Raw genomic sequence first — 19,413 nt, 5'->3', positions numbered from 1 at the left:
CACGTCGTCGATCATATTTGGAAAAAAGTGTGAGATATCAGTAGCAAAATGTTTTTTTCTAGATTTTGCGAAAAAACATGCTGAAATTTGTTGCTAAAAACAGGTGAGGCAGCAGTACCCCTTCGTTGTTTATAAACTGCTTGAAATAGTGTAGGAAAGTTGTTGCTGTTGTGGGGAATTAAAAATGGTTTCTATTATATGTGCTTGCTTTACTAGTAACATAGTATTGTTGATTTTTCACTCAAGATGCATTGTCTTTCTCAAGAAAAAGGGGGTGTTCGGCTGGTACACTCGGGCACTGCTTGAAATAGTCTACAAAAGTTGTTGCTAATGTGGGCAATTAGATTGTTTCGAACTTTTGAGGGGTTGCATCTAGATGTCAACCTAGTGAGTCGATATGATCATTGAAATAGTTACAAAAAAAACAAGTTCCATTGAGGCTTACTGTTCATTTGTTGCAGCTCATTTTGGTGATCAGCAGCTTCTAAGTTGAGGTCAAAATCATCGTGTACATGTGGAGCATCAAAGTTGAAATCTCCATCTTGTTGATGGTCGTCCTCAACAGCAAAAACTGCAATAGGGTGGGGCATACAACTTTAAGTAATACAGAAAGTTATTTTTACACAGTACACTTTGTTTTAGTAAAGAAAGTAAGAGAAACATTACCTTCATGAGATTCTTCTTGTTGCCCCCTCACAAACAGGAATATTGAGGTCTATAGCATGCACACCGTCATGTTGTTCTTTCTGGAGATAGTGGGACTGACCTTTGAGTGGATGCACTTGTGCTTCTTTGATGGGATGAAATTGATCTCCTTCATCATCAGCAGGCTGTTGATTTAGGTCTGGTAAGGGCTCTTCACTTCCTTCCTGTGGTACTTTGTTTAGATCTATGGTCATGGTTGAAGATGAAAGTGTCCTGCAGGCTATGGAGGGCTCTTCACTTTCTTCACCTGGTACTGTATTTAGATCAATGGCCATGGTTGAAGATGGACCTCTCCTGCATGCTATAGAGATTGGCACATTTGGGTTCTGGATGACTTGCGTTGGGTTCATCAGGAGCATGTGAGCATGTGAAGCCATTTTATAGTGGGGCAGTGGCGCCAAGTTTGCTGATTCAAATTTTGGATGTGCAGGCGCAATGGCGCAAGTGCTAGAAGTTTCTGTAATAGCGTCTGAGTGCTTATTCGTGGACACGTGTTGTGTTATTGTAGCTATTCCTTCTCTCTGTGAAATTCTTTGCCACGTTTGTTTTGTGTCAGATTTTGTACTACAAGTGTACGGAGTAATCATGTTCTGCCTATTCAGTGATTCACAGCTCTTCTTTATAGGGGCAGTATGGTAATTTCACAGCTGTACTAAGTTTACCACTTCAATCTCAGACGTCCAATTAATCTGGCACGGAGGGAGTATGCAACAAGCCCACGTAGCTCTGTGAAGTAGGACTTGTTTAAATTCATGGTAAAAGTTTTAGAGTGTCATATTTGATGTCACACGAGGATATCACACGGGGTACTAGTTATTTGTTTAGTCTTTATTTAATACTATATGTATGTATTTAAACCTTCTATGTGATAGAGAGTAAATTTTAGGGATGAACTAAACAAGTGGGGAACCGAATTTACAGGTGCACCACAGCTCAAATAAAAGAAGCAACTGGAAAGTGGAAACCTCATGTGCCTGTAACTCTCTGTAGTAAGGTGCTGTTTGGTTCAGTGGTGGGTGCAGGAACGGCAATGCAATCAACTACCGGCGTTAGCCATTGCAGGGAACCGATAACACGATTTGTTTGGTTCGCGGTTGGGGTGCTTTCCATTACCATTACAGCACTGTTCTTCTTCTTCTTGGATGATGACAACGACTCCAGACTCCTGCTCGGCTGGTGGCCCCTCTAGCATGGTCGCAGGCGTCGCCCGTCGCCACGGAAGCCTTGGCCGGCGCCGCGGAAGGAGCCGAGGCAGCGGGGCTGGTTGGAGCGGCGGCCGGAGCTGGTCTCGCCTTCGAGGACTTGAGCGCTGGTGCGGCCGCGGTGGCGGATGCGGCGGCTGGGACGGGAGTGAACGGAGAAACAGCTCGGAGCACGCGGGGGCGAGTACTGGGGCGGCGGCGCTGATTTCGTCGAGTCCGCGAGCGGATTGCACGGGGGCGAGTACTACGGCCCCGTTGGTTTCGCTGAAACCAGATGTAATACGCCGTTCTGGCGGATTTATTCTGAGACAAAAATATTATTTTAGTTAAAAAGACAAGTTGAAAAATATGAATTAGAAGACAAATGAACAGGGCCGTATTGAGCTGGATCGGTTTGCACTGTAATCTGTTACCATCGGGCCCAACCAAACGCAAAGCAACGCTAACGAGTCACGCTGTGAATCGATGGTGGGATGAAAATGGCGAACCAAACAGCACCTAAGTTGTAACGGGGACGACTCTTCAAGATTGGAAACACTGGCAAGGAGTCATCTGGCACCCAAAAACATTTTGTCTCTTCAATTGATGTATCTAATCGTTGAATTAAATCCATGTACACTTGCTAAAGAACCACTTTTCCTGTTTTCTATAAACTTGGTTAAATTAGCACCTTATAGAGATTTCTCTATAATAAATTAATAACTTAACTTTAAAAGGACACTCCTCACGCCAAACACCATACCAAAATTCCAAAATGTAGCCGAAGAAAATCTACGTCATCCAGACACTTCCTCCCTACAAGCTGGGCCTACGTACATTCCTTCCAACCGATCCAACGGCCCACTCTCGTGAGACCCAACCCAACTACAGCTGCGTGCAAATTTCTGAGCTCTACCATGAGGCCCAGCTGGCGTATCAGCCGAGCTGGAGTCAGGCCTGCGAATGCACACAGGCCCACGTATATATTCTTTTCCAAATAAATCCTAGTTCCGCCCGGACAGTCGGACACCCACAATCCAATCGCATGCGACTATTTATTACGTACTTTCCAAAGAAAGATCTCCCAAATCAAGAACTGGCCGGCCACTAGGTGCTGTAATAGTACAGTACTTGAGAGTTCTACGTCCGTCTGAAAAAAAATATTACTTTTTTCTTAGTGAATCTATCTAAAATCTTATCAAATTTACAAAAAAGATAGAACTATTTATGGCACAAACTAGATATACTATAGAATTATATTCAATGACCAATCTAATGGTATTTGTTTGGTATTGTAAATATTAACAATGTCTATTTTTTAAATGTTTTGACACGGTGCCATGCCAGAATTATCACTCTCTCTTTTTTGGTCGGAAGGAGTGTTACTAAAATCATGCCCATTTGGCGTTTGGAGTAGGGCTGTAGAGCAACAACGTACAGAGTGTCATTCTCAGGCAAGTGGATGGACGGGCGTTGCACAGCGATACTCGTGGATTACGCAGGGTCCTGGTCTCCTGGACGGCTTGCGTTACGTCGACACAGCTCGGAAAAGCGGTGGGCGGGCGGGTTGGGGCCGTGGAGGAGAGACACGACGGGACAGCGTGTGTGTCGTGGGGGCGGGGCCTGGGGCACGTTACGCTGCCGCCGCCGTGCCCCCAACGGCCGCGACGCCACGGGGACACGGCCCGCCCCGCCGTCGCCTTTTTCCCCTCGGCCCCCGGGCACCTAGATTGCTGATTCGCCGGGAATCGCGTGTAGCGCGGGTGGCAGAGGCCGGTAGCTGCCTTTCTACCGGCCAGTGTTCGAGTCCTGCTCGACACTGATTTCCAACCGAGGCTTTCTCGCACTTTGGCCTGGTTTAGATTGAGGTTAGGAATCACTATTCGGTACTGTAGTATTTTCGTTTGTATTTAACCATTATTATTCAATCAAGGCCTAACTAGGCTTAAAAGATTCGTCTCGTAATTTATAATTAAACTGTGTAATTAGTTATTTTTTTATCTACATTTAATACTTCAAAAATTTAATGTGATGAAAATAGTGAAAAAACTTGGCCTTTCTCGTTGTAGGACCTCAGACGTCTATAGATGGAATGGCAACGCGCGTCGCTAACAAAGTTGTGTTTTTTTTAAATATCTTATAGGCGTATATGTATGGTAGTACAAGGTTCTAGATCTAGCGTATAACTCAGTGGCGTGGGTTGGCGTGTGTGGAGTGTGTGCGTGCGAGTGTTTGGTTGATACTACAACCTGTGCTACCAGAGCTGAGGAATAAAAAAAAAGATTGCTGATTCGTCGATACGAGTAGTTTTTCTCCCTCGATAGAGAAGAAAAATTGGGGGTGTATCAGTTTTGGAACGAATTAGGCACCGAGCACAGCGACAGTGATATCCCTTTTCTGCCTTTTGCCTGCTCTTCTTTTTCCTTCTCTGGGGCCTTGTTTAGATGCCATCTAAATTCCAAGTTTTTTTGCTCTTTCTTCGTCACATCAATTTTTAGCCGCTTGTATGGAGTATTAAATGTAGGTAAAAAAATAACTAATTGCACAGTTTAGTTCGAAATCACGAGATGAATCTTTTGAGCCTAGTTGATCCATGATTGGACAATATTTGTCAAATAAGATGAAAGTGCTACTATTCATCGGGTTGAAATTTTTTCGCAATCTAAACGAGGCCTGGGATTGGGTCTGGGCGATCATGCCCCCGAGGTGTTGGCTTGGCGACACCTTCGTCGTAGCTGCCGGAGCCGGGGAGCCAGGTTGGGTTGGTGATTTTGTTACCAGTTGTTGCATTGCATATCTGTATATCTGAAGATGGCGGCCTCCTCATCTGACTCGGTGCCTGCTCGGAATGTGCTGGTTTGGATCAGATGGCGGCTCTGCCATTGGCAGGTGCTCTTTTATATAGGGCCCGTGAATACACTGGCGGAGCCACGGGGGGGCTGGCAGGGGCCATGCCCCCCCCCCCCAATGTTTGACAAAAAAAAAAAATAGTATGACTTAATATTTTTTATTTATATTAAGAGGAAGATTATATAAAATTCTTGTCATATATACCTATTAATATCTTCTAGATAATATAATCATACAAAACACAACTAGATAATAAAATTATCGTAATGAAAAAGATCGAGCCGGCCCCCCTAAGTATAATTCCTGACGGCCGGCCCCCCTAACTATAAATCCTGGCTCCGCCACTGCCCGTGATATGTGTTTCATTGGATTTTGAGATTCTTAGAATCTGTATATTGGAGTCTTTGTTTGAATGAGATTCTATGTATTCTTTTTTTATGGGATCTAAACGGAGGCTTAGTTGGAGGACGAAATAAACTCTGGTATTGTTCGCTTCTCTTATAATTCGTCCTTTTCAATTTGTTTTTTAAGTTGGAATATCATTTTTCTCTCTCAACGACTCAGTTGAAACAGTGTTTCGCTTTTTTTTCGCGAAGCGAACGAGGCTCTGTTAATGGTTCGAGAAAGGTGTACGGTGACAGGATAAAATGGCAGTGACACGAGGCGCCTATAGCGCTGCATCAGTGACACTCCAAAACTGGCGCCATGGTCCTAAATGCATCTCCATGTCCTAAATAAATGTCGCAACAGAAGGATAAAGGCTTACTCCGTACTGGTTTCGTTTTCTTTTGTACGAAGAAGCTGGAAGGCAACGGCAGCACTGCAGCAGGCGCTCCCGTGATCCGATCCTACAGCTACCTCTGTCAGCAGCGTATCTCTAGCGGCATCATGACACTTGTGATCGAAGTTTGCGAGCCGAGCAGTAGGGCCATGTTTAGATTGCAGAAAATTTCACTCAATGAATAGTAGCACTTTCGTTTTATTTGGTAAATATTGTTCAATCGTGGACCAACTAAGCTCAAAAAATTCATCTCGTGATTTCGAACTAAACTGTACAATTAATTATTTTTTTACCTACATTTAATGCTCCATGCAAGCGGCTAAAAATTGATGTGATGAAGAGAGAGCGAAAAAACTTAAATTTGGAGGTGATCTAAACGAGGCGCTACGCCGGCCGGCTCGTGGAAGGACTACTAGGCAGGGCAGTGGTGCTGGGGTGGGCAGCGGCAGCTAGCCGGCAGGACAGCGCAAGCAGAGCGACATGCCAGTGGTTTGTGCAGCGCGGTCTGCCTGGCTGCCTGAGCCACCATCATTGCCACCAATCCCAGCCTCACTTCACTCCTCTATGTCCGTATTTAGTTTAAAAAAACTTACTAAAAAGTGCTACAGTATCCATCATATCGAATTTTACTATACATGTATGGAGCATTAAATGTAGACGAAAAAAAACTAATTGCACAGTTTATGAGAAATCGCGAGACGAACGTTTTGAGCCTAATTAGTCCATAATTAAACACTAATTACTAAATAAAAACAAAATGTTACGGTAGCCAAATTCTAACTTTTCTCCAAAACTAAACACGCGCTATGTCTCCGTCCATCCAATCCACCTCGGTCCTGGCTCAGACCAACCTCACGTCCTCACACCGGACCAACGGGCGCATGCACCTACTAGCTGACACTGCGACACAACGCAACCCGTCGCTCTCCGAGTTCCGAGGCCGCGCCGGCGCGTGCGTCGCCGTTGCGTGCGCGGACGGACGGGGGATTCTTCAATCCGTCGCATCCGCGGCGCGAAGTGACCCACGACTCCACGAGGCCACGCCATCGGATGACCTGAGCAGCTGAGCTGAGAGGAGGCCCTGCCTAGCGGGCAGGGCAGCGGCGCGGCGCAGGGGCGGCAGGGCAGGCCGGGCGTACGAAAAGCAGGGCGCCCCGCCAGCTACGACCTGCGTCACCGTACCTCTAGGCCCGAGGCCCCTAGCCTACGCTGCGATGACGACGAGTACTCTGGGTCGGTCATGTCTCCAGCACACGGAAGCCTGCGATGCGATTGCGATGCTGCGAACAATTCCATGGCACTGTGCCTCACTGCTCACTGCCCTGCTCTGCTCTGTCCGACCGAAGGATTCATCACGAGGCAAGGCAGCGAGATCACCCAGGAGTAAGCCCTTGTTTAGGTCTTCTAGTTCCAACCCAACTTCCAAAAAGTTGCTACATCGAATGTTTGCGGCTGTGCATGGAGCATTAAATGTAGATGAAAAGAAAAACTAATTGCACAGTTTGGTGGAAAATTGCGAGACGAACGTTTTAAGCCTAATTAGTCCATGTTTGAACACTATTTGCCAAATAAAAACGAATATATTACAGTAGCCCCAAAATCCAAATTCTACAACTAAACACAGCCTAAAAAAAATGCAAATGTGTAGAGTACGTAAAAAGCGTGGTAGACCACGGCTTGCGCAGTTGGCGAGCGAGGCTAGATTCATGGCTCGTCTCGAAACCAACGCCGTAAAGGGATGATCGCATGGACAGACAAGCTAAAAAGATCTCCTTCGATTCTCTGCCGGGCCGATTCATGGAGACACAGTCACACAGGAGCACACGAGGAGGATCCGGTGCCGTGTGTGCGTGCCAAGAGTGCACGGGTAATGAGAGTCGTGGCGTCGTCGTCCTCTCTCGCGCGAGCTGGAGGCACTGAGCGTCCACCTCTCCTGTCCTGGCCGGCCGGGGACGTTCTGGAATGTTTGCTTCCACGCGCCAACTGTGTCGTACCCGTACGGAACGATGGCGATCGGGGGGTTCGTCGCGTCCGCCGGCAGCCGGCTCGTTCACTGTCTGACAACCCATGAAACAGAGCAAGACACTGGTAATAGTGCAGTAACAGGAGCCTGCATTTGGTTGCTGTAGGAGCAGACGAGCAGGAGTACGTTCATCATGCATGCCAGTTGCCAGCCCGGTGGCCGGTCGCCGAGGCAGCCCGTGCGGCTTGCCGGCTTGCATGCGCAAATGTCAACGCCACTCCAGTTTCCAGCCAGCGGCTCGCCAGCTGCGGCCATTGAAGGCCTGCCTGGGCAGCCACGGCGCGAGTGATGAGGCCCCTCGTGCGTGCGAACGCGAAGCCCCGGCCCCGTCCCCGGTGTCGGGACAGGAATTGAATCGGAGGCAGACAGCACAGGCCGCCCGGCACCCCTCCCCCGAGCGCGTGGTCGCGTCGTGGTACAGGCTACACGGGCTTCGGGGGTGCGGGGTGCACGCACGTGAGCGCGCGCGCCGTAGCGTGGAAGGACGGCCGGCCGGCAGCGCATCTACGCCGCCCGTCACGTCGAGCGCCGAGGAGGGGCCTGGGACTGTGGAGCCGCGGAGGGGGGCAAAAGATCTTGCCCGTCCCGTACGCGCGCACGGGGAACGGAAATAGGGGGGACGGCAAAGAGCGTTCCGGCCCGGCCCGGCCCCAGCAGCCGCACGCACGCACGCACTGCGCTCCGTGGCCACTAGCGAGCAGACGAGCAGTACTAGTAGCATGGAAGATGCGCCGCTGGCCCGCTGCCGTGTGCCGTAGCGCGATGCGCGTTCATATGGATTCTCAGGGCAGTCAAATACCTATTGATTTATATATACACTATAAAGAAATCATGGTCTCAGCAGATAGTTCCTATAAAATAATTTTTTATCTAATCACATAGATTATCTCTCTATTCTTTACCAATTATATTCTTAATTCTCGTGTAAACATGATTTGTAACTTAGACCCGATTTCTATATTTTTTCTCTCTCATCGATAACTACCTCATCATATCAGCTAAATACTTAGGTAACCGTTTAATTAATGTCTATAGCTGTATTGGAGCGCCCTCGGTGCGGCTCCATCACGAGGGCCCGTGCCGAGTCGTGCGCCGCGGCGCCGCGTGCGTGCGGGGTCTTCTGCCTGCTGTTATGGTAAGTTGGTAGGAGTAACAGCTGACGACGTGCCTGCGTGCAACGTGGTAACGAAAGCTCGATCCATGCGGTTTTGATCCTAAATACGTGCGGCCCGGACGACGCGGAACAAGAGATCCTACTATCGGTGCCGCTGCTGTAAGCATCCACGAGTTCAATTAGGTGCTCATGTGATTCGGCGCTAGCCGCTAGTAATTCTTCTTCTCCAACAAATAAATCCCAACTGATACGATCGTCCGTCCATCCGGTCCGTGAACCAAGTCCACTGAGTATGTACAAAGGCAGCCGAGCCGATGGGCCTCCTTTAGCCGAAGGCGACGACGACGACGTGTGTGCCCTTTCCTTTTGCCTGCCAATCGTATAATTGTATACTGTGCCATGCATCAAGCGAACATATGCCTGCACAAATGCACACAACAGCCATGATGGGTTTATTGTTGCTACTCGTGCAATCAAATGGAAGGAAAAAACTGATAAGTGTTACTCACTCTATCACTTAAAAAATGAATTCCTAGCAACTTTAAGACATATTAGCAAAGAAGATAAAAGACCATGTTGTCCCACATTAAACTGCTGAATCTTAATAGTTTTTCAGTTATCGAGAAGCCTAATTAAGTAGTGTCGTTTGGAGTATCCAATAGCAGCGTAGGAGAGAGAGGTTGTGTTAAACGCAACCCAGACTACGAGGGAGATTAATGTTGATCGGTGGATCACTCACCTCCAGAAATCGATTCTTTTGGAGACGAATTTTTGGCCTATAAATTGAATCTTTCGGGGACAAAGGAGTAAAGTAAACGCGACTCCTTTTGACTTAGGAGTTACTGCTACCGTTACCTGTATGGAAATTAATAAGTGCTAAATTTTGAAGTAGATCATAATGAGTATCATTGTTAGCATGTAGTTAGTATGTACTAAACCATATGGCTACTACTTGTGAATCAAAGGTATCGTCTTATTATAATTAAATAAAATAAAAACTACTAAGATATGGATCCACATCCACTCATTTGAATCAGGTAACATTTTACTCGTCTTATTATAATTAAATGAAAACTATTAAGATATGTATCATCACCTTGTTGGTATTATTATCTGCCACTCCGGTGCTTACCTAGGTGTGGCACATTGGCAGCTTTTACAAAATAATAAACTTTTAAGAAATGGAGTTGCACGTGGAATGGAAGAGAAAAATGAAAACTATGAGATTTTTAGGTTCCGAAAAGTACCACTCTACTATTTTTTGATAAATAATTCCGATAACTTTGACGCACATTTCCATATACGCCCAACAAATATGCACATAAATTCTTTTACTACAGTCCTTTTATCTAGCAACTACCGCGTCTAAAATGAATACGCGCCTTTTGTGTCACTAGCTAGACATAACTCTAAGCCTGTTCCTTTGGGGCCTGCTTGATTTATAGAATTCAATTGAATTAGAATCATATTGTTTGGACAGCCTATTTTGGTAGAAATGACAATTCCAAATAATCCCATTGAAGCCCACAACACCCATGTAAGATTCTTGGCCTGAAAAATGGAAAGGATGATTCCGTACTTGCTCTTGCTGCCCATCATGTCCTCCGAAGCAGCAGGCACTTGTTTTGTAATCGAACAACGACGCCATCAGCACCGGGGAAGGAGAACTATCATATCGAGTATGCATGCTAAAAAATACCGGAAATTTAAAGGACCTAGGCCCTGTTCGCTTTGCGGAAAAGCCATAGCTGAGAGTACCATTCGCTGATTTGTTGTGAGAGAAAAATACTGTTTATTCGCTGAAATAGTACGTCTTATAAGACAAGCGAACAGGGCTCTAAACGGGTCGTTAGAGATCACCGATTTGCAACAACGGTGAGTGATAAGGTCATAATGTGATCATACGCACCCTTAAGCTATGTACACCTTCATTTGTGTCACTTGGAATATTTGGAAGAAAAGTAATGGGCGCCTCCCACCATGCTAGTTATATGCCGTCAAATGTTGCTATAATGGTCAAAGAAGATATTGCAATAACGATAAAAGAAGATATTCTGCAATGGAGGCGTGCATTTCTAAGCTGTTACCGGAATAGGACATGTGTTTCTGTGAGCTATTTGTGACCAGCTTTTTAGCATTGTGTTTTTCCTTTTAAGTGCCGTGGACATGGAGGTCCCTCAGACTGGCTGGAGTTCCATGCCGCTCAGCGCTCTTGTACAAATTTGCTTTCAAGCTATTATACATTCGTACTCTATCAAAATCAGGCTTGAGTTTGATAGTTATGGGGTGGTTCATAGCTACTTATTGACAAACCATAAATCCTGTTCAAAATTTATAACGACAGTTTCACACGTGCAGAAATCCATTAACTCTTGGCATAGACTTATATAAAAAAACCATTAATCCCTGTCGGGCTTATCAGCACAGAAACCAATCAATAAACGGGCTCATTATATCTGTTTGGACTGAGCAACACATATATGTTCATAGCACGTGCACATAAACCCTAGACCATCCACACACACGCAAAATAAATAGAAGCCGCGGAACATTTTTCAACCGTATATTCGAGAAAAACAAGAAGCATACTCCTAGCTCAAAATAATTTACATGTGCATGCCTGACTACCTGGTGCTTTCAATCAAAAGGCCACAAAATCCTCCTGTTTTCCGGTGGAAAGGAAAAAAAGATTCGCGAGTATATAATGCGGGGAGGCGAGGAAGAAAGGTTGAGAGAGGAGCAGCAAACAGGCTGCAGACAGCAGGGGTGCCAAAAGCAGGGGAAGGAAGGAAGAGCGGAAGAGCCCACCACCACCTTCCTCGGATCCACAACCCGGACGCCCCACTCGGGTCCTTTCTTCCTCCCTCCTCAGTCCCACCCGGCCACCCCCCCTTCTCGCACCTCGCAAGTATTTTAGTCTTACTCTATTCGAGCCCTACCAGTGGCAGGCAGGCGAGCGAGAGGTGGTGGAGGAGCGGACGGAACCGTCGCCTGCTGCGGCTGCCTGCGAGATCTAGGCGAGCGAGCGCGCGCGCGCGCGGCCATGGGTGCTCGCTGCTCCAAGCTCTCCGTCTGCTGGTGGCCTCCCCACTTCAAATCACCGATGCTCGGTACGCGCCTACCGCACATTGCCACCACCGCTGCCTCTCCCTAGGATTCTCCGTGTTTTTGTTTTCTCTCTCCTCATCACACTCTCGCCGCGCCCCGCGCCTGATTCTTCTGTTGTTGGGGGCGGCGGCGTCGGCCCGGCATTTGGGGTGTTTTTTCTGCTGCGGCTTTTCAGGTGTTTCTGCTGTTCGTTTCCGCGTGCGTGATTTCGCGCTTCCGTTTGGTGGGATGCGGCCCCGTCGATCTCGCTCGAACTGTGGCTCCGATCCCATCCGTTCGATTTGTTCGCACGCGCAAGAGCGATCCGAATCGTGGTTCGCTCTGGCCGGCGGCCGCCACTTGCTCCGCTGATTCCTCACGTTTCTCCTCCTCTCGGTTCGGCGAATTCGGTTGCTCTCGCGAGGTTTCTGGACTTAATCGTGTTTGGTTCTCCGCGTTTCTTCGTGCACTCTCGTGGCGGAGAGCAATGCGAAGCTAACAGCGAGTGGTTTGCTGTTGATTCCGAGCGTGGTGTGCAGAGAATGGCGAGTGTCTGTCTGGCTGTCTGCTCGCGTCCTTGGTCCTGATCCGACAGCCGTGTTCGATTCCCTGTGTGCAGAGAATGGCGCCGCCGAGGATGACGGCAGCGGCGTGCCGGTGTTCGCCGAGTACAGCCTCGACGAGCTCCGGGCGGCCACCGACGGCTTCGCCCCCGACCGCATCGTGTCGGAGCACGGCGAGAAGGCGCCCAACGTGGTCTACCGCGGCACGCTCTTTAGATCCGGCCGCACCGTCGCCATCAAGCGATTCGGTCGCTCCGCCTGGCCGGACTCGCGCCAGTTCCTGGTTCGTGTACCTTGCTCCGTGTGATGGATGGATTGTTTCTTATGTTCGTCTGATTGAATGACTGTGTGTCCGTGGGTGCAGGAGGAGGCGAGGGCTGTTGGGCAGCTGCGCAGTGGTCGCCTGGCCAATCTGATCGGTTGCTGCTGCGAGAGCGGCGAGCGTCTCCTCGTCGCAGAGTTCATGCCGCACGAGACCTTGGCAAAGCATCTCTTCCACTGTATGTTTGGTTTCTCCTTCCTCACTCTTCTCTTACATTAGCGAGTTGATTCTGATGTGGTACTAGTTCGAATGTAGCATCAAGGTGATGGTATTGGGACCCATATTTAAGGATGTGTGTTTGTCACCTGTATCCAATCTGGAAGTGTTGCCTTAAATTGTAGAGTGTTGTTCAAGTTAGTTTCTGCTGCACAACTGTTTAGCTGTTTGCTTTATCTGGGGCTATTTCTGTACTTTAGGCTAACTGGAAATCGACACTGGTCTTTTATAATTAATTTTAGTCACCATATTTAAGGATGTGTGTTTGTCGCCTGTACCTCAGTACCAGTAACCACTGTGGAAGTGTGGCCTTTGGCCGCAGAGGGTGGAAGTAGTTTCTAGTGCCAAATCCTCTACCTGTTTGTTGTATCTGGTGCTATCTCTGTACTTTAGGCTAGCAATAAACCAAGACACTGGTTTTCTATAGTTACTTTTAATCACCAATATTGGGTTGTGTCACTTTGTTACTTTGTTCTGGTTGGAGGTGCAGCAGTCATTCATGCCATTGATTTTTTGGCCATGCTAGAGGATATATGTAGCTTGATTTGCATCTAACCTGCAAATGTTGCTTCCAACAAATGGTAGTTATTAGGGAGGATTTGAATTGCTATGACCTTTCATTTATGGACCACTCTCGGAGGGATATGGCTGTCAGGAGTTTTAAGCATTTAAAATTTTGATCTTTAAGTGGATTATATCAATCTAATATATGATAGTTGCTCTGTGTTAAAAAAGACGATAGCTGCATTTTATCCTCATATGGTGGTTATATGTGGCAGGGGAGACAAATCCATTGGGTTGGGCAATGAGGATGAGGGCTGCGCTTTATGTGGCACAGGCGTTGGACTACTGCAGTAGCAAAGGGAGGGCACTCTATCATGATCTGCATGCATACAGGGTCGTCTTTGATGTGGTAGGTCTTTACTTGTTCGCATTAGTTGCTTCTCAGATCTTTCATACAAAAGCATTAATCCTTTTGTGTTTTGACTGTGGGCCAATTTTGTAGGATGGTAATCCAAGACTATCATGTTTTGGTCTGATGAAGAACAGCAGGGATGGAAAGAGTTACAGTACTAATTTGGCTTTCACGCCTCCTGAGTATCTTAAGACAGGTAAATGTGTCACACACTAGCAATAGTATCCCATGAAACATTTTGGGGATGTGCCTCTTTAACTGTTATCTGTTCTGCAGGCAGAGTAAGTCCTGAGAGTGTGGTTTACAGTTTTGGCACTGTCTTGCTTGATCTCCTGAGTGGAAAGCACATTCCACCAAGTCATGTAAGTTTTCCTACCCTGTGTGCTTTTAACATAGTCTACACTTATAATACATTGGCGCTGTAGTGCTATTAACATATTCTAGAATTTATATAGAAATAAATTCTACACTAACCTTTTCTCTCCTTTATTTAGTTCTTTGTGTGTGGATATTTATTTTTTGCCTTTGGTATATTTTTTCGAGGGAACGAGTTGACATTACCTTTTCTTTTCCCTGTAGGCACTCGACCTTATAAGAGGAAAGAACTTTCTAGTGCTGATGGATTCTTGCTTGGAAGGTCATGTATCCAACTCCGATGGAACTGACTTGATGCGATTAGCATCCCGCTGCTTGCAATATGAAGCACGTGACCGGCCAAATCTGAAAACTGTGGTATCCGGTCTCGCAGGTCTCCAGAAAGATGCTTCTGTAATGTTCTTTCTTGCTATGGTCTTTTCATGTTAAAATTCTTATACCATGGTGATTCTTGAGTACGCAAATGTCCCTTGTTAAAAAAAATCAATTGTAAATTAGAGGTAGTAAGTCTGATGTTATTTTGTTCGAATGCACTTAGTGCATGTGTTAAGAACACAAAGGTTGTTCGTGTGTGCCATACATTCTAACTTGTTTTTTCTAGCATGTGGACTTATGTCATTATTTTTACAGTTTTCCTTGCTTAATAGTTCTAACTGAATTTTATTGCAGACTCTGTCGCACACTTTGCTGGGGATCCAACATGATAAGAAAAACTCAGATCGAGTTTCCTTATCCGCTATTGGGAAAGCTTTTGCCAGAGCAGACCTGAATGAGGTGCATGAAATATTGCTGCATGATGGATATAATGAGGACGACGCGGCTAATGCTGAGGTAAAAGAACTATTTGCTAGTTAACCTTATTCTTAGGATGTTTGTTGCTGCAACACTATTGTGCTGTACTCTTTTCAGCAAGTAACAATCCAATTACTAAAGCCATGTGATAGATAAATAGTGGGGGTTGTCATCAGTGGTCTTGCATGGCCAGCTCATGTTATATACTGCTTCCCCCTTGTTTGCACTGTACTCTCTGTGATAAACAGAGAAAAAGAGAGAAGATGTTATCTTACCCCCGTTTTATACTGCTTTAATGTGATAAAGTACATATATTGTAGGGATTCTCATCAATCATGAATGCGATAAATATACCTTATCTTACTCTGTTTTAACTAAGTAAATTCTGGTACCTTGCATTGAAAATCTTACTGGTCTTGGATGTATGATAAAACAATGGCATCCATATGCTCGTCACATTCTGCATGAAACACAACTTTGAGGTTACATTCACATTACAACTATATAATCATGCTCAGTCATAAATATTCTTACATTTGTATTTTGAATGTTGGAACTTGCAGCTCTCTCTCCAGTCATGGAATGGTGATGTATCTGAGAGCTTTGTTGTTAAGAGGCATGCAGACAATGCCTTTAAGTCTAAGGAATTCGTGACTGCAATTGAGTGTTACTCAAGGGTATGCTTATATTATCATCTGATGCACACCTATAATTCTCCTTCCTATATCTGTACTTACCTTTTGTCCTATTTCAGAATGGTAGCTTTGCCATTTCATTGTATTCAGCCGCTTTTAGATTGCTTTTATTCCAACTAGGTTTTTTTATGGATTTTCAGAGTAATGGCCCAATTTTTTGTCCTCTACTGGGATGCTATGACAGTCGCTAAGTAGCATGTGTAAGGCGTTTCAAGCATTGTGGTTTAGTCAGGAGGTTTTGTAGCTAAAATTGCGATGATACACCTATTGACACAGTTGTGTGAATGTCTAGGAACTATTCCCTCTGTTCCAAATTATAAGACGTTTTGTCATTTCTAGACGCATAACTTTTGCTATGTACTTAGATGTACACTATGTCTAGATACATAATAAAAATAATGTATCTAGAAAACCAAAATCTGTCTTATAATTTGGAACGGAGGAAGTAGTTCTTTGTGGTATGATAATGAAGACATAGGCAGTGTGAAGTAGTCTGTGTTGCAGGATTATGTTTTTGGCACCTTCAGGCTATTAATCTGTGGTATTGGATACTTGGCAGTTCCTCGACTCAGGCGCAGCGGTGGCTCCAACCATGCTGGCGCGGAGATGTTTCGCATATGTGGTGATTGGCAATCCCCAGAAAGGCCTTGAGGATGCAAAGAGAGCCGCGGTTATTGCATCCGACTGGCCGATGGGACACTACCTGCAGGCCATGGCACTTCATAACCTGGGAAGGGAGGCTGAAAGCCAAGAAGCACTGAAGATTGGCACTGCCTTGGAGGCTGCAAGGAATAGTTGAGCTAGATCTGTATAGCCCTGAATTTGTGATACCCTGTCCTGCTTGTACCTAGATCGCCTGCATTTCGGGTGCCTCCCTCCAATGCTTTGCCACCAGTAGGGCTGTTTTTGGTATTCCCTAACTTGTATCGGTATTTCCCGTGGTTTTACAAGTCAAAAACTCCTAGGTTGGCTGTTATTACACCTCCAATATATTCATGAATACAGGAATGGGCAACTAGTTTGCAATAGCATTCTGTTGATGTGAGTTTGTAAAGTGACAGAATTTCCATTTATTTCAACAAATTCATGTATATACAAACTTTTGAACTCTGCAACTTAAGATATTTGAGGTCAGGCAACGTTCAACTATGGTTAATCCTTGACAGTATCTCTAGTGCTAGGCTCTCTTATGCACTACTTTCTCGGTCTCAAAATAAGTACATATCTCATACTTTCAAAGTTCGACCAGATTTATAAGAAATCGTACTGATGTTTGTACCTATAAATATGTTTGTTGTGAAAAATATATAACATGATTAATCTAATAATGTCAAGTATTTGATATCATAAATATTAGTATTTATATTTTTCTGTTTTTATATAGTCAAACTTAAGATTAATTGACTCCTCGAAGTATGAGATGTGCACTTATTCCGGGACGAAGGGAGCACGGAGGAGGCAACTTATTGCATTTTTTTTATTTGTGTATGTGTTGAGCAGTATTATATCTAAAGGGAGGGAGCGAATATTTCTCTTTCGCATCAAATTTTGTTTTGTGTGTGGGCATAGCTGCGTGGTTGTGTTGTGTTCGCTGTCATACTTTTGGTTTGTGTGTACAATGTGTCGTGCCCTTGGTTTGTGTCGGGTATCGATATTAGAGATACCCGGAAGGAGGCTAATGGCCACGAATAATTAACTCGCCCGACTTCGAGGGCGTGGGCTCCGTCTTGTCCGACCCCGGGGGCGAGGACTCCGTCTCGCCTGACCTCGAGGGCGCGGACTCCGTCTCGTCCGACCCCGAGGGCGTGGGCTCCGTCTTGTCCGACCCCGGGGGCGCGGACTCCGTCTCGCCTGACCTCGAGGGCGCGGGCTCCGTCTCGTCCGACCCCGAGGGCGTGGGCTCCGTCTCATCCGACCCCTCGAGGGGGGAGCCCGCCTCGCTCGACCCTAAGGAAACAAATTCAGTCTTAGGCGGGAGCATAGGCCCCACGAGGGCCCGCACCATCTCCAACCACTACGGGTATAAGAGTACGGACCCGGGATCAAACTTCTGACACCAGAAAGGGAGTAGGCACGTCTTGACATGACACGTGGCCACGACGGGCCATACTTGGGAGCTCACGTCACCGACAGCATCAAGCAGGCCAACACTATGTTGCCTAACCCCCGCACGGCTTCCGTCAGGGGTACCTGTTGACCATGCTACCTGCCAGGACGAAATGGGGCGCCACAACCGGCTAACGACGCCCGCGTGTAGCGCCAGTGGCGAACAAGGTCGCGACGTGGAGCTATCCTCGTCATCATCTACAGGACCGGCGGGACCCACGTAGGGGGGGTGAAGGACGACGCAACCCCGGAGGCCCTCTTCCTCCTCGCTTTTTTGTCACTCTCTTTCTCTTTCTCTCGTGTAACATGTGCCTTCCCCTTCACCTATAAAAGGGGAAGCAGGACGCCCCACGGGGGAGGGGAGGGACTGAGTTCAACTAGACTCAGCTCCATTCGATCCTTCCATCAGAGACTTGGGACCTTCTCCCTCTTTCGCCCGTTTGTAACCCCTACTACAAACAAGTGCCGGTAACACGAGCAGACTCAAAACTGGATGTAGGGACATTCCGCCCGAACCATTATAAACCCTTGTGTCCTCCGAGCACACCATCCAGGCCAGACGCGCAAACACAAATTTACTAGTCGGCGGTTCAAAACACCGACAGTTGGCGTGCCTAGTAGGGGCCTTTTGCGCGTCTCGTCGTCCACAACAGGCCACGAATGGCTAGCCACGGCGTCAGCTAGGTCCCAGACGCGCATGTGTGCTTCAGGAGCCTAGATTTCTTCATCACCGCATCTCATCGTCCACAACAGGCCACGAATGGCTAGCCACTACGTCAGCTAGGTCCTTGAGCTTTCCGGCCTATCGTCATGGCAGCGATCGCGGTCGTCATAGCACCGTTCTACGCGGTGATCATCATTGCGACGCGATAGGCGGTCGGAGCGAGTAGTCCGGGCGATGTCGTCCTTATGCCACTGATCGGCCTTATGTAGATCAGATTCGCGGAGATCATTGATTGGTTAGAGAAATGATGCTGCATGGCGGAGTAGATGGGACGTGGCCGAAGCGTGCTTGCTTTTGATAGATGATACGTAACCATGTATATGCTCCACAGTTTGAACAGATCTCTATTTCCTTGCATCATTATGCACGACTTTGTAAATTATGCATCTGAGCAACTTAACCGGGAAGGAATTGGTAAGGACTTGAGTTGGACGACCGCTATTCTTGGGAGAGCTGGAGTCAAACTTGGTCGGATACGAGTTAGAGCCGGATTCGATCGAGGCGGACTATCGATCGATCTGTTGGAATTCCAATCCATAATGCATGCGTACATGCATGGAAGCCTGACTCCCGCATGCCTTGTAGATGCGTTTGTCCCTTGCTTGTTTGCTCGATCAGCCTGGACGTCATGATCCGCGTGTGTAGCAAATCGATCTTGAGGGGGCAACAACAGACGAGTTGGAGATTGAAGCTGCACGATGATGATCTTAGCTCAATCTACCGCGCAGCCACGAGATGTTGGGACACTGAGTCCGAGATCATCGGCAATGGAAGGATATCTCGATTCAAGATGTCGAGAGACGTGGAGTCACCACCAACGCTGTTACTTGAGGTACGCCATCTGGTTCACTAGAGGATCAACACGCACACCCCCTACCTGGCGCGCCAACTATCAACAGAATATCGTCGGCAGTCATTCGAGGGGTATCCCACGAAGGTAGATTGATTGGCAGAGGTGCGTGT

At 46.9% G+C, this 19,413-nt stretch overlaps 1 protein-coding gene across 2 annotated transcripts; it reads left to right on the top strand.

The window, feature by feature from the left end:
• The first annotated feature begins 11,400 nt into the window (after positions 1 to 11,400).
• Positions 11,401 to 16,754, top strand: LOC136537696 (serine/threonine-protein kinase BSK5-like). 2 transcript variants are annotated; one of them, XM_066529654.1, is made up of 11 exons: positions 11,401 to 11,503; positions 11,597 to 11,764; positions 12,361 to 12,587; positions 12,669 to 12,804; positions 13,622 to 13,755; positions 13,849 to 13,954; positions 14,035 to 14,120; positions 14,338 to 14,526; positions 14,803 to 14,964; positions 15,489 to 15,602; positions 16,180 to 16,754. In XM_066529654.1, exons 2-11 carry the CDS (start codon positions 11,698 to 11,700, stop codon positions 16,417 to 16,419), a joined length of 1,461 nt encoding a protein of 486 aa, XP_066385751.1. In that variant the 5' UTR covers positions 11,401 to 11,503; positions 11,597 to 11,697; the 3' UTR covers positions 16,420 to 16,754. The 2 variants fall into 2 exon arrangements, with proteins under 2 accessions (XP_066385751.1, XP_066385750.1); XM_066529653.1 differs by having other exon boundaries at positions 11,401 to 11,764.
• Positions 16,755 to 19,413: the final 2,659 nt, after the last annotated feature.

This window comes from Miscanthus floridulus, chromosome 2, assembly GCF_019320115.1.
Source record: "Miscanthus floridulus cultivar M001 chromosome 2, ASM1932011v1, whole genome shotgun sequence".
Lineage (NCBI taxonomy): Eukaryota > Viridiplantae > Streptophyta > Magnoliopsida > Poales > Poaceae > Miscanthus > Miscanthus floridulus.
Note: the sequence above shows the minus strand (reverse complement) of the source record. Positions and strands in the feature narration are given on the sequence as shown.